The 15,712-nt window shown below is 50.0% G+C and overlaps 1 protein-coding gene across 1 annotated transcript; it reads right to left on the bottom strand.

Annotated features, from left to right (window-relative positions):
* Positions 1-12,032: 12,032 nt before the first annotated feature.
* On the bottom strand, positions 12,033-14,890 carry INSM1 (INSM transcriptional repressor 1). Its single transcript, XM_021673561.2, has one exon. The coding sequence runs from the start codon at positions 14,724-14,726 to the stop codon at positions 13,173-13,175; it is 1,554 nt and encodes a 517-aa protein (XP_021529236.2). The 5' UTR covers positions 14,727-14,890; the 3' UTR covers positions 12,033-13,172.
* Positions 14,891-15,712: the final 822 nt, after the last annotated feature.

Consider the following 15,712-nt stretch of genomic DNA (forward strand, 5'->3'; position numbering starts at 1 on the left):
TGTGGTAGCCAACCTCAAAGATGGACCCCAGTGACCATCACCTCCTGGTATTGATGCCCTTGCATGGTCCTTTACACACTGATTCAGAGATGACCTGTGGGACCAACAGAACCCGGCAAAAGTGATCTGTCTTCCAAGATTAGTCATAAAGGTATTACAGCTTCTGCTTAGGTCTCTTGGATGGCTTGCTTGGGAGAGAGCCACCATGCTGTCAGGACATTAAGGCAATACTATGAAGACCAACATCCATGTGAGGTAGCCATCTTGGAAATGGATCCTGCAGCCCGAATTAACCCTTCACTTGACTGCAGCCTCAGTGGACAACTCACTGTAACTTCATGAAGGACCCCAAGCAGAACCACAGAGCCAGGCTGCTACTGAATTCCTGCCCCATGCAAGTAATTAGATATAATAAGTCTCTGTTGTTCTAAGCACTGAGTTTTGGAGAGATTTGTTGTTGCACAGTCATAGTGCTTGGGACATTGACCTAATGGTTGTTTTAAAGACGAGCTGAAGACAACGTACAGAAGGCATTTACGTACAATGGTGCATTCTACTAGGGGACCCAGACCGCATCACGTGGAGTGCTACATCAGGGAGCCAGACACCTGGGTTCTGCTCTCCATGTCTTAGGCGAAGAGCCTTCTGATGGAAGGCAAGGCATGCAACATTCAGACATTTTCTTCAGGTACGAATCAATGAATCATAATCTATACAGGATTGATGTGGAGACCAAATGGAAAAATTCACATGCAGGCTGAGCACAGTGGCTCATGCATGTAATCCTAGCACTTTAGGAGGCCAAGGTGGGTGAATCATCTGAGCCCAGGAGTTTGAGACCAGCCTGGACAACAAAGTAAGACCCCCATCTTTACAAAAAATAAAAACATTAGCTGGGCATGGTGGTGCGTGCCTGTGGTCCCAGCTATATGGGCGGCTGAGGTGGAGGATTGCTTAAGGCCCAGAGGTCAAACCTATAGTGAGCCATGTTCATACCACTACACTCCAGTCTGGGTGACAGAGTAAGACACTGTAGTGAAAATAAAAATTCACATGCAAGCATTCTAAAAGCCAGAGAGCACTGTAAAAATACCAGGTGTATTCCTGATATCAGTTATCTATTGCTAATGAATCAGTAATCAATATCAGTTGTCTATTGCTATGTAACAAATCACCCCAAAACTCAGTGGCTAAAAGCAACCACAATCATTTTATTACAGTCTCACACAGTTCTGGGGGTGAGCAGGCCCAGCTGGGCTGTTCCCACCTGGGCTGTCTCATGCAAATGTTGGGGTTGAGGGGGCTGGCATCATCTTAGGGGTTCACCTGCTCCTCCAAATGTCTTGGGCTTGACTGTTGATTGAGATCTTAGCTCAGGCTCAGTAGAACACCTGCATGTGGACTCTGTATGTAGCTTGAGCTTGATCTTTTCTACCCTAGTCTCAGAAGCCACGTAGCGTCACTTCTACAGCTTTTTATTTGAGGAAGCATCACAAAGGCCCTGTTAGTTTTGTGGGGGGCAGTAAGGGAGGTACAGACTTTGTCTCACAATGGGAGACATGTCAAAGAGTTTGCAGAAGTGTTTTTAAACCTGTGCCTTGCTGCATTCAGATTATATACAATTTAAAATCAGTGTTCAGCTGGGTGTGGTGGCCCACGCCTGTAATCCCAGCACTTTGGGAGGCCTAGGGGGGTGGGATAACCTGAGGTCAGGAGTTCAAGACCAGTATGGCCAACATAGTGAAACCCTGTCTGTACTAAAAATACAAAAAATTAGCTGGGCGTGGTGGTGGGCACCTGTAATTCCAGCTACTTGGGAGACTGAGGCAGGAGAATAACTTGAACCCAGAAGGCAGAGGTTGCAATAAGTCGAGATCATGCCATTGCACTCCAGCCTGGGCAACAAGAGTGAAACTCCACCTAAAAAAAAAAAACTAAAAAATAAGATCAGCGTTCACTCCTATCCTGTGGATGGATCCAGTAAACATTAAAAAACTAAAAATTGCAAGGATAATGAGTGAGTTCTCATCAGCACTTGACCTCAATAACTCATTTAATCTCAACATGGTCTTGGGAGATACTCAGTTGCAGACAGCTGAATCCACTTTAGCCAGCTGAAGGAGATAAATAATTTATTAAAGACTCTCGACTACCTTGCTTTATGTCCAGGAGGGCCACACAATCAGGTTTTGGGACTGAAATATCTACAAACAACACTCAAATTGCCCTGCTAGACAAGTGCAATGGCAACTCACCTCACAACACCGGGTCTTCACCACGGCCACCTCCCAGAGACAAATGCCTCTGTCTGCCCTCCCCAGCACTGGCTACACCCAGTGCCACCTCTTTCATGACTCTCTTCTGGATCCATATCTCATGGGCACATTTGATGAGTGGTCAGGCACCTCCAATCTGAGTCAGGGTGACCTGACTCCTTTCTGTTGGACATCAGTCTTAATGCACAGCACTTTCCCATTCCCTTACAGTGGAGCCTAGCTGCAAGGGAGGCAGGAAAAGCACGTTTCTGGATTCTACATTTGGGAGCCAGAACTCATTGGATAGGGGATTATCTGAGCACAGGAAGGGTGTTCAAAAGGCATGGGGCAAGCAGAAAACTTAACAAATGTCTGCTATAGGTGGATACTACTCTTTCCTAATTATATCAATGAGAAAACAGCCAGAGAGGATTAACTTACCCATGACCACCCAAAGATGGTGGACATAAGATGATGAAAGCAGGCATTTGTGCTCCAAGTCCCTGGTACCTAACAGCCCCAGCATACTAGAGAAGAGGCTGGGTCCTTTTGCATATGAGCACATGAAATTCACCACTGCAGAAGAGAAAGTAACCTGCTAGGATTATCAAAATCTGTCACTTCCAGAAGCTACAGCATTGACACTCTCTCTGAGATATAAAATTAAAATTTTAATTGAATCATTTTCTTAAATGTTACTAGACTTTGCATCTCAGAGTTGGGGTTTGGGTCCAGCCCATTTGAGTCCGTCTGCTCCCCTGATGCTGAAGGTGGGCAGGGAGAGCTGAAACCCTGTGCTCACGGACTTTTCCTTCTGCCACTCATGCTGGTTGCCATGGTTCTGGAATGGCCTACTAACTTGCTTGCAGGTATAGAATGATAAGTGATTTCTACAACCAGGTGCTTTTAGAACCAAAGTGGAAGGTAGAGAGCTCAATAGAAAGTGGACTGGGCGCATGGTGGTGGGCGCCCGTAGTCCCAGCTCCTCAGGAGGCTGAGGCAGGAGAATCGCTTGAACCCGGGAGGCAGAGGTTGCAGTGAGCCGAGATCAAGCCTCTGCATTCCAGCCTGGGCAACAGAGCGAGACTCAGTCTCGGAAAAAAAAGAAAAGAGAAAAGAAAGTGGCCCGGGCAAGCTAGCTTTCAGCGATATCCTGACTGCGGTGCTGCTTACAACGCCACCACTCACAGTGAATTCATGCCTCTGTTACAATTTGCATCTGCAGCATGCTAAAGCAAAGCAAAAAGTGGTGTCGAGTCTAGAATCTGCCGGGATGCAGACGCCAGTGTGACAGCCTTGGTTATCATCACACGGTACTAACTTTACCCGGTTCTCTCACCAGTACTGGTTATTTGTGTTTGCAAATTGGGTCATGTAGAAATAACAAGTTCCTCCAATGCAGAAGATAGGAAATGACTGGAAACGATGTTGCCTTGGCTCTGCTCTCTCTCCCAGGTAAGATTTTCAGCCCATTATTTTGGAGTCAAATTGCCAAAACACAAATCAGCTGTTTCACGATGTGGGCTGAGAACTGTACACGTTCCTAGGCCACCGTATCTCGCTCCCTGAGCCCCTTGACAAGAAGATGGAACCAGGGCCCCGGCGTGTCACTGTCCGTCTGAATCCTCCTACACTGCAGCAATTGCTGCTGGAGGTTTCTCTTTAGGAACTAATTTCCGTCTTGATCTCAGTTAAATGTCCCCACTTTCAGGCCGTGTCATTTCACAGGGCCTTCAATTCTTCATGTGTTACACAGGGTAGTGACCTCTCCGACCTCATGGAGGCACTGTGAGAACACACTGAGTAATTCATATAAAGGCTTAGACAGGGCAAAGTTGGTTAAAGTTGCTGAGTTAAAGTTATCTTATGTCTTTAACTCAATTTTTAATGAATTGCTACCAAACATCCTTGAAATGTTAATATGAATTTGTCTGTTAATGTTGTTACAAACCCATCATTAGTTGGGGTTTGTGTCCCTGGATTGCTGCCCAAGCCATCAACCCTTCCCAGGCCAAATTTACTGGGGTCAACAACTGGGAGAACTCATTCCATGACCAAGACCTCAAAATTTAAACCAGTGCATGTAAAACCTCAATGTGCATACAGATTCCCTGGGGATCCTGTTAAAATACAAATTCTGATTTAGGAGGCCCAGAGCGGGGCTGGCAATTCTGTTCTCAGGGGATGTGGACCTACAGGTCCTTGTCCACACTTGAGTGGCAGGGCTCTAAACAATACACACTACAGAAGTGTACAACTCATTGTCCACCAGCATCACCGTAACGGAGACGCTTGTGGGACTGGGTCAGAAACCCGTTTTAGAAAAAAGTTTCAAGTCGTGGTTGTGAACCCCTAATCAGAGCAGAATTCTCATTGATCTGTGTCCTCCAAATGCTCAAATGTTTGCACAATTAAAAGAGGTCATCAGTTGCCAGGAAGGTGTTGTTGCTATTAACACTATTTTGAGACAAATCAATGCTAAGTTGAAGTTATATTCTGTCTTTAACTCATTTTTAAGCTAATGGTTACTAAAAATCCTTAAAATGTTAGGTTGAGCCATATAAAGTTTTTGATATGAAACTTCTTATATTTACTTATAAAAACAGCAGTGAGCCAGGTGCTCATGCCTATAATCCTAGCACTTTGGGAGGCTGAGGCGGGCGGATCACTTGAGGCCAGAAGCTGGAGACCAGCCTGGGCAACATAGTGAAAGCCCATCTCTACTAAAAATTCAAAAAAAAAGTTAGCCAGACGTGGTGGCGCACACCTGTAATCTCAGCTATTTGGGAGGCTAAGACACAAGAATCACTCGAACCCAGGAGGCGGAGGTTGCAGTGAACTGAGATTGGACAGCTGCACTTCAGCCTGGGCAACAGAGTGAGGCCCTGTCTCAAAAAAACAAAACAAAAATCAGGTTGAAAAAAACATGGTACCTTGGCCAGGCGTGGTGGCTCACGCCTATAATCCCAGCACTTCAAGGGGTTGAGGCAGGTGGATCACTTGAGGCCAGGAATCAAGACAAGCCTGGCCAACATGGTGAAACCCCATTTCTACTTAAAAAAAAAAATGCAAATATTAGCCGGGTGTAGTGGCACATGGCTGTAGTCCCAACTACTCAGGAGACTGAGGTGGGAGGCTCCCTTAAGCCAGGGGGGCAGAGGTTGCAGTGAAGCAAGATTGCACCCCTGCACTCCAGCCTGGGCAACACAGAGAGACTGTCTAAAAAAAAAAAACAAACAAACCAAAAAACACAAAACGTGGTACCTTAGGCAGTGACACCTGTCAAAATGGTGATACTAGACTTTGCAGTTTTCAAGACTTACGAATGCTGAGTTACTGAGTTGATGACGCTCAACACACAACTGAGCAAAGTGCAGTTTTCATAAGGACCAAATTTCTACCTAACCCCGGGGAGGAATTACTGCACTATTTTATTGTCTATTGTATGATATTATTGTCAGCAAACTCTTTCTAAAAAGAGGCGAATAGTAAACATTTTAGGCTTTGAGGACCATGTGGCTTCTATCATAACTACTAAACTCTGTTGTTGTGGCATGAAAACAGCCACAGAGGCTGAGTATGTGAGTGAGTATGGCTCTATGCCAATAAAACTTTATTTACAAAAGCAGGTTTGTGCTGGATTGAGCCAGTGGGTCTTAGTTTACCAAGCCCTGGTCTAGCCTTTTCTCTTATAATAATGATAGAGATAGTGAAATATTGCAATGATGGCAATAATTCTGGAATCCCAATATAATCTTAGAATGTAAGGTCATAGTTACTGCTACAAATAAGTCCAGGTAAGTATAATACACAATTTAATTGTTTTTCATCCTTTTTAATCGGAATTACCAAATTTTGGAAATACTGAGGAGAAAACATGGTTTTCTCTGTGACTAAGTTTTCTGATACAAATCTGAACACTAATTGTGAAACTGTTTCATTTTAAATCAACAGTGATTTAAAACTGTAGATTGCGTTTAGTGATTTATCCAGGTAGTCATGTGAAAAGCCTCAGGAAGTTATCAAGAATAATAATTTTGTTTCAAAAGACACAATAAAGATCTAGTCAAAGATGTGAGGAAAGCAGAACGTGTTCCTTTGTGGTATAAAATATTTGTTGAAATCTAACATGATTCTGTTCCAATTTGGGCACCCAGATTTGATTGGTCCTGCCCCCTTTGTCCGGGACGGTCTCTACCCGATCATTTTCATGCGCACTCTTCCCATCAGTTTCTGCCCACCTCCTAATAACAAGCTCTTTGTAGCTGTACTTATAAAATGGTGAAGGCTCATTTTACATACTGTAGTAATAAATAGCAATAGAAAAGAATTGCAATCAATTGATGTTACAAGCTTCTAAATGGCAACACTGGACACGTGCATTTCAGCCTAACTTCCCCATCCTTTTCTGTTCTTTGTACTGGGAGGAAACTGTAGCCTGATGTTTTTTTCCTTCTGTGGAAAGCGCCCTCCTCTGAAACCCACCCTTCATGCTCTAACGCCTCCTCTGCATCCTATCAGATTTGACACATAGTAGCCTCTTGGCTCCCTCTCTTCATCCTGTCACCGTCAGGTGTGACTGTCACCTGGCTGTGGCATTTGAAAAGGGGGCATTGCATCCTGGCCCTGCACAACAGAGACGAAGCAGATGTTGAATTCAAATAAAAGGCCCTTCTTTGATGAGTGAAAGAGAAGAATAATGAATTCAGGTTGATGTTGCCAGCATTATTGTCTCCCCGCTGCGCAATGCTTGGTCTGCTGGTTCAAACCATAGGGAAGGAGCAGGGAATGCCTGGGTTCTGATGAAGGGGAGGCAGCCCTTGGAAACTGGATGCAAACTGTGTCAACAAGTTTCTCAGAGACACTGGGGGAGCTGCACAGTATACGCATGACATGCTGGAAACAGGCTCTCAGTAACCGTGCCTTTAAATGTGTCCTGCTGGCAGTAAACATTCTGTAGGTTTAGTTTCAATTTAGTGAATGTTGAATCTTCTAAGGATGGTTTGTCTCCGTGTGGGCTTCTATGAGGAGCTAGAGAAACAAACATTGGTGCGATGCTTTGTGTGGAAATGCTACCAGGAAGACCACACAAGATAGAAATCTTCAAACCAGACAAACACGAAGACAGTCACCCCAGAACCCATCTGCTCACCATATACGCTGCCAGAAGGAAGTGGCGTGTCCTGAACATTCCACTTTCCAGATGCTACCCGGCAAGCCTACAATCTAAGTATATGGGGTACAAATGATGGTGGTCAGGGCTTAGGATACGTAGGAGTGTGTTTGAGTTACTGAAAACAAGTTAACTGATTTCACGTCACATGTCCGAATGTGCTCCGTGATTCTGAGAAGCATATCAAGCTTTAATAATGACCAAAAAGTAGTTGTGATTGGGAAATTTGTAAGCCAGGTTGATTCTCTCATCCAGCTATGAGAAATCAATTCCCTTCACCCCAAAGGTCCATTGCACATGGCTTGCTGGGACGACACCTCTCATCCGGCTCTGTGGCTTTAGAAACCAATCTGGCCTGTGTTAATTTCCTCCTGCGGGTCCTCTTGAGGAATATGTCCAAAGGAGCAGGACTAGGTCATCTTCAGAAAATCCTCTTGCCTGGGAAGTTTCCCTGATGACATCAAACCCTGTAGCTGGTTGTTTGTAAAAGATGAGGGGGTGTTGAACAGTATTGATTTGTTTCCTTAGCAGTGTCAGAAGGAGACTGTAGTTCCCCAGTTCTCCCAGGGGGAAAAGAAAGAATTCCCTGTTCATCAAGATCATTGGGCAAGTAGGTACCATCCATCTCTGGTCCTTTCTTCCTGAGGAGTCAACATACCTGGCCTCACTTGGAAACCTCAGCTGATGAAGGTGCAAGGGGACACGAGGAACTCTAGGCTGCAGCCCATCGGAGGATGGTCCTTCGGCTCTACGTATTTGTGAAGAGTTCTTTATCCTAGGGTCACCAGGCTCTTGTGGGGCTTGTGACCAGGTCTTCTTAAGTTATAGAGTCAGCTCCCACTGCTGAACTTGTCTTTGTGTTGCTGATGTACCTGCTAGTGACAATTGCCGTATTAGAACCCAGGAGTCATGAGTACACCAGACTTTCCCTGTGAGTACTGGTCATTTAATACTGCAGGTGGGTCGTAGAGAAATGACGTGTCTCCAATGGACATGGTGGGATGGAACTTGAAGATGCCTTTCGCTGCTCTCTTTCTCGCCTGGGTGAGATTTGGGGACTATTAGTTTTGGGTTGTGTTGCCAAAGGACCCATGAGATGTTTCCATCACTGAAGATGAGAACCTGTGTCTTTAGGTCGCCGCTTTGTGCTCCCTGCTTCGGTACCTCCTTGACGATCAAATGGAAGCAAGATCCCTGCATGCTGCTTTTCAGTTGGTTCTCAAACGGGTGTGTTTTGCCACCTGCGGGTTTCTCTCTACGACTCAGTTTCCTCTTCAATCTCTAAATTCCATCACTTGTAACTTTAACTACCAGAGTATTCCAGCTTCCTTTAGTCTGTCCGTCAAAGAACCATAACTAATCCTGGCTCTGTAACAAGCTAAGTGGGGGACTCATCTTATCCCATATATGATCCCGTAGACTTAGCCCTGGGTCTCTTTGCCAGAAAATTTCTCTACGAGACCTAAATGTCCGTTCTGCAAAAAGATAGCAAGTTTTGCTCAAAGTAACCCTGCCACAGGCCAGTGGGTTTGTAACCAATCCTGAATGCCATGGAACAGCACTCCTGGCAAAGAGGAGTGCCCGTGTCTATGTGAAGAATGCAGGCCCCTCTGAGCTCCTTACTGCCCATCCTCAACTAGGCTCAGGAATCTTCCCCAGATGTTCCACAAAGGCTCCAGATGCCCTCAGGGCATCAGCCAGGAGTATTATCTGTGGCTTACTGATGAGGAGACTGAGGCCTTCTGGAAGCCAAGTGACTCAACTTCAGAAAGCCAAACCTTGTTCGAGGCCCTTTTCTCTTTTGCAAGACATTTGAGACGTGAAGAATTCCTGTAGTGTTATCGGGTCACTCAGGGTGGTTAGGAGACACTTCTGCTTTGTTCTGAAGACTCTGTGGATGGCTGTGGAGTTCAGCCCAACTGGGGGAGGAGGCGGCCACTCACAGAGCAAAGGGAAGCCGATAAGAAATGTCACCCCCTCCTCAGCAGCATGTGGGCAGTGACACGCCAGGCACATCCACCTGTGGCTAGTGTTGCCCTGGCTGACGTTGCATACCCACGTCTCTGCAGGACCCCAACATGCCCACAGGTGCCCTTGTGCAGCTGGAGTCCAGCCAGCCTCCTGGCTTCATTTCTGCTCTGCGAGATCTGGGTCATCCCAGATGGAACCCAGCAACAGGCCCCGGATGGGCTGAAAGGTGCGATCACTTCGTCCATTGTGCTACACAGAAGGAAGGTGTGCCTCCAAGCACAGGCCTCCGAGTGAGTCACCCAGGTCAAACCCTTGCCCGTACAATGTTCCTGCTCTGAGGGTGGCAAGAACCCCAACGTTTCCAGGCCTCCAGGGAAAAGGCAAAGCAGGCAACAGGAGAAGCTGCGTTGAGAGGACATTAAGAACTCTGAAGAAAGGGCTCCACCAGCGTGGTGTGCAGCCGCTCCAGCCACAGGCTCACTCTGGAACCAAAGGAATGCTGAACAGCCTTTTGCTTTTTACCGTAGCACGTTTGTATGGAAGTAGAGGGGTGAAGGCACTGGCAAAAATCAACCTTCCGTTTTCTTCCCTCTTTTAGCTCCTCCCTCCTTAACCTTGTTAATTTTCCTGACCCCCTGGGCTTCTCACCCCCAAATCCTTGCTGTGGGATGGTGTGGGATTCTTGGGTGGTTTCCATGGATGGCCTTCCCAGTTTGTAGCATCCCCAGAGCACACAGGATGCCCACAGCCTCCTTCACAGATTTGGTAAGAAGTGTGTGCGCTTCGACATGGTGTTCTTGGATAGGAACCTTGTGAACTTATTATCCAGGGAGGCAAGAAAAACGGGAGAGAGCCTGATTCCCTCAAACAGAATATTCTGCTAACTCATACTGTATTACTATGATAGAAATTGACCAAGGTTTTCTATTTCTACACGGTTTCATCACCTTCAACATACTCCATTTACTCTACAGTTTCCTTCAATATCTCACATCAATGAAACTTTGGGTTCCATGTTAGAAAAGGTATATTTGGTCCATTGAAATAAATTTCCAGGAGGGATGAAGGAACACGTTTGTGAACAACCAAATTATATTTACCCTCATGAAGTGGATCTTAGAGGAATTTATGTTTTCTGATTATGGTCGAGAACCACAGTGAGCCCAACGCAGTTACAAGCTACCATTTCTGCAGCCAAGTCTGGGCTCGCCATGTGTGGTCAATCTTCCAGCTTTTCAGGAAACTTCTTATTGCCACAGAACGTGCATACACCGACCCTCAATTCAGGGTATCATTTAATGTGTGATGTAACTCAGAATATTTTCAATGTTCGCATATTACTGTTGCAGGTGGGGAGAAGCGGCAGCTATCAGCCCACACATTTGAGTTTTTCTTTGTTTCATTCAAAGTTTTCAGGATGTTATAAATGCTGCTCTATCCCTGCGCTTTCACATTGTACCAGCCCTGAGCTTTTTGTTCTTTTATTTTCCAAACTGGGAAAATATGTATTCATCGGTGATAAAAAGCAACCCGCAATTTGTCCTGGAGGCAACTTACCTGTAGTGGTTTCTCCTTCATTGTCATTCGAAGGCCGTTTCCAGAGCTTCACAAAGGGAGGAATATTCCATATTCCTGCTAACTGAGCCTTTGGCTAAACCCCATCCCACAGAAAACTTGAGGCTCACAATCTGAAAAATGATCTCTTTCCTCAGTGTGGCCTTCCAAGTTCCTCAAGGACTGCCCTTCCCAGCCTCATTCCAGCTCCTCTTTGGAGATGCAAATCCCTTTACTGTGCAGATTTCTACAATCTTTTTGGCAGGCAAACGTTAGATTTAGCGGGCCTCAGGAAAAAAAAAGCAGCAAAAACACACAAAAGGAACACGCACGCACAATTGTGAGGTTTAACACAGCTCCTTCATCAAATGTTTCCAAGACAGAGGAAAACAACCCAAAATATTCACTGGTGAGAGTCAGAATTGTTCTTCAAAGAGCTGAGTGACACATAACGGAAAACATTGTAATTACCTGTTATTAAATTTAATACCCCAAACAGATGGTGTTCCATTTTCCCCCCAAACAGACTGCTCACCTGATTGGAAAATTATTTCTAAGCCCTTACCCCCAGTTGCTTAACTTCCCATTGCATCCAAATGTGAATCTGTTTGCTGCCGGTACTTTGCGGATCTCACGGTAAAGTAATTTCTCCTTTCTTGTAGACGCTAAGGAACAAACACTACCCACTTTATCTATTTGAAGAATTACTGTCACCCTGAGCCCCAAATTGTTGGGAAATGAAGGATTTGCTAAATGAAAGTGGAGTGAAAAGAACAGCTTCTTTGATGTAGATTTATCGGAAAAGATGTCCAGGGCCTTCATTCTAGCCCGCCTCCTGGCACTTTACTGAGGCCCCCAACAAGGCTTGTTTCGGCCAGCCGCTCTGCAGGCTATAGCCTCAGGCTGCCGGAAGGGCAGAGTCCGGCAGCTGAGGCTCAGCTCTGAAAACCCACCACCCTGGTGATGGTGGTGGTTCCCTTTTTCCTGATAAAAAATAAAGTTAGCTTTTAAGAAATCATCAGAAACCCTATTTTAAATTCGTCCCGAAAGCACGTGATGCAGAAATCAGGCCACCACACTTTGACTTTGAAAATATTTTATTTGAATAGTAAATAGTTATACAGTTGAAACAGTTCTATTGAAGCTTTCTATAAATAGCTAACAATTACGAAAATAATGTATGTAGAAAAGAGATTGCATTGAAAAGTAAGAGCTGTCGGTTGTACAAGGGCCCTGGGGACCCTCGAAGCAGAATAAATGGTAGGTTGTCTGTAATTCACTCAGATATAAAAGTTAAAACTTTAAGCAGATCCCTTTAGAAAAAGGCTCTCTTCTAAAACGCACAGTGGAATGTCAAGAGTGGCGGGGTGGGGAGAGGGAAGCGCATCAAAAAAATCTGCAATCAAATAATATCATAATCTTCATAATTAATATAAATAAATAAAGAATAAATAACAATTACTCATAAATCAACATATACATTTAGTGGGAACTGATAGTCCTACCTCAACAAAGATGATCAAACCAAAAAGTCTTACGTGAAACACTGAGGCAGTTACTACAGCATCTTCAGAACACTCCCTCCCTCCCCCCCAAAGCAATCCCAACAACAGTTCAAGGCATTTGTGGCTATACTAAAGAAAACTCTTTTTTTAAGCAATTTGATTTGTTCACATACAAAAAGGTAAAGCCAGACTCCAGCAGTTCACAAGCCATAATAAAGCTAATCGTGTGGGAAGTTCAATTTACAGCCTGTGAAATATAAAGGCATTTATTCCTCAAGATTCACTCAAAACAACCCGTACGCTACATACATAGAGAGCAGAGATTGGTAGGCGAGGCGAGAGTAGAGCGCATTTCTAGACCATGAACACAGCGAATACTAGCAAGAAAAACAGCTTCTCCCCACCAAGGGGAGGCTTCCAACCACGAGACAAACGCGTACAGCTCTTCTTCCTTGCACAGAAAGAGACTGACTCCTGTTGCGCCATGGGGGGTTGGGGGTACACAACGTAAAAGTGGGGGTTCCAAAAGGAGTCACAACGAGAGGATGGGGTTACCGTCACGCCACACCGAGAAGCGGAGACGACACTTTCACCCGGTGGGGGCGGGGGCGAGGCTACCCCAGCGCAGACTGGGGTTCGGGTGTGCAGGGCGCACTCTCTTTGTGGGTCTCCAAGCGAAGGCACAGTTCCGGGGGCCGGGGTGGAGGGCGCGCTCTAGCAGGCCGGGCGCACGGGCACCTGCAGGAGGATCACCTGTCTGTTCTCGGATGGGTGGCACTTGTTGATGTGCCGCGTAAGGCCGGGCGAGCTGTAGAAGGTGGCCGGGCAGTACTTGCAGGGAAACACCTGGGCGGCGTGCAGCAGGCGCAGGTGGCGCTCCTGGGCGCCCTTGCTGGGGAACGACTCCCCGCACACAGGGCATAGGTGGCACTCGGCGGACGCACTCAGGCCCAGCACACCGGCTGCCTCGCCTTCGCCGGCCGCCTCCTGGGGCGCCTTCTCGTCGGGGCCGGGGTACAAGGCTAGTAGGTCCTCGGCCGCGGGCGCTGGAGGCGCGCCCTTGGCCTGCAGCGCCTGGTGGTGCGCCAGCAGGTGCTTGCGTAGGTAGGCCTGGCGGCGGAACTTCTTGGCGCAGTGGTGACACTCGTAGAGCCCGTCCTCAGAGCCTGACTCGGATACGCCGCCGGGGCTTGGCGTGTCCCGGTCGCTGCCACCGCCCGGCGCCTCCCGCGCCTCAGCCCTGGCTGCCGCTTCCGGCTCCGGCGCGCGGGCGGCGGCGGGCGCGGGCCGCGGTTTGTGCCAGCGGCGGTGGGAGGCCAGGTTGGCCGGGCAGCTGAAGACCTTGGCGCACTCGGGGCAGCGGTACTCCACGCGCACGATACGCGAGCACTTGTGCTGCGCCAGCGCGAATGGGTCGGCGTACTCCTCCTTGCACAGCTGGCAGATGAACTCGCCCAGCGGCCGCGCTGCGCCCCCCGCGCGGCCCCGCGGCGCCTCCACCGGGCCCTCCTTGATCTTGAGCCCCAGCACAGGCGATGTGGTCACCTCGTCCTCGAAGTGCAGCTTGCGGATGGCCTTGGGCTTTTTGGCGCCCGGGGCCTTGGCTGCCTTGGCCGGCGGCTCCGCGGTAGCGGCGGCGGTGGGTGGGGGCCGCTTGCCAGGGGGCCGCAGGGCGGCGGCGGGGGGCAGTGGGGGACCGGGGCCCGGACCGCGGGCCGCCTCGGCGCCCGCCGAGAACGCCGTGCCCATCTTGAGCTCGGCGGGCGCAAAAAGTAACGCATCGCCGCCGCAGGTGCCGCCGCCGCCCGCTCCGCTTGCGCCGCCGCCGCCGCCCCCTCCGAGCAGCGCGGCGGGCGTGGGGAAGGACTCGGCCGAGACCGGCGAGCCCAGGTTGAAGCTGCGCTCGAAGTACTTGTGCTTCTCGTGCTCGCGGCTCACGGGCCGCGTGGGGCTGTACAGCGGCGCAGGGTGCGCGGCCTCTGGGTTGCCGAAGTGCGCAGCCCGCGGACCCGGCGGGGGTGGCGGCGGCCCGGGCGCGCAGGCGAGCGCGGCGGCGAGCGCTGCATGGGCGCGCTCCGCGGGCGGCGGCGGTGGCGGTGGCGGCGGCGGCAGCGGCCCTGGGCCCGAGTTGGGCGCCGGGGGCTCGGCGCGGGCGCCCCCGCAGCCGGGCGAGAGCAGCAGCGCGCGGTCGCCGTCCTCGCCGCCGCGGACCCGGTAGGACACGGGTGTGGACTTCTTGCTGCGCTTCACCAGGAAGCCGCGGGGCATGTTGGCGCGGCCCGAGGGCACGGCACTCGTTCGGTCCCCCCTCCGCGCTCGGCCCCGGCGGCCCTCAGTGCCCTCGGCCCATGGCCCGGGCGCGGCGGCTGCAGGACTCGCGTGGCGCCGGCGGCGGCTCGGCCCGGCTCTGCGCCCTGCACGCGCGTCCCTGTCCCCGGGCCCGGCAGCCGCTCCCTTTTAACGGGGGGAGGGGGCCATTGTTCTCGCCTCCCGCTTCCCCCGGAGCCAATCAGAGCGCCTACAGCTCCTCGGCCTGGCAGGGTTGGAGGGCGATGGGGCGGCCAAAAGGGGGCCTGGACTCGGGGGTCGCTCGGTAGGTGCGGCAGATGTACCTGAGGGCGCGGGGCCCCCGCGCGCGCCCCTCGGCCGCCCCGCCCGGCGCCACCGCCCCGCCCGGCCCAGGCACACGCCCGGCCCCGCCTCCCTTCACGGTCTGCTGCTCCTCTATGGGGAGGCGCACGTGCCTGGGCTTTGTGTCTCTCCTCCGGGGGGCGCGGAGCCGCCAAATGGGCCCGTCCATCAGCGCGACAATGCACGCCCCCCTCCCGCACGGGGATTACCCGCGGGTCGCGAGCAAAATAGCAACAAAGGAGAAGAATGGCCCCAAATATGTCAGGAGGGTGCAATCCGCGAGCCGGAGCCGAGGGGGAAGTTGTGCACGCTGATTGAGTGGGGGCGGGGGCGCGCCGGGGTGGCGCGGGGAGATCGGGGCGTCAGCGGAGTAGCATTGGCTCCGCGTGGTGTTTGGGAAATAAACAAGAATCCAAGAAAGCCGCGGAGTCCCGGCGGCCAAGAGCCTCCGCCCGTACCTCGGACGGATAGGCTGCGGGACCCAAGGGGGGTTCCGAGTGTGGACAGGGGGCCAGGACTTCTGGCAGTGGCCAAGGGCGGGCGATGTTTGTGTTCGCAGCCTCGGCGTGACTACGGGGCTCGAGAAGGTTTCTTTCGAGTTTGAGAAGGAATTTGCATGACCT

Source organism: Aotus nancymaae, unplaced genomic scaffold (genome assembly GCF_030222135.1).
Source record: "Aotus nancymaae isolate 86718 unplaced genomic scaffold, 86718_ANA_hifiasm-v0.15.2.pri h1tg000001l, whole genome shotgun sequence".
NCBI classification, from domain to species: domain Eukaryota; kingdom Metazoa; phylum Chordata; class Mammalia; order Primates; family Aotidae; genus Aotus; species Aotus nancymaae.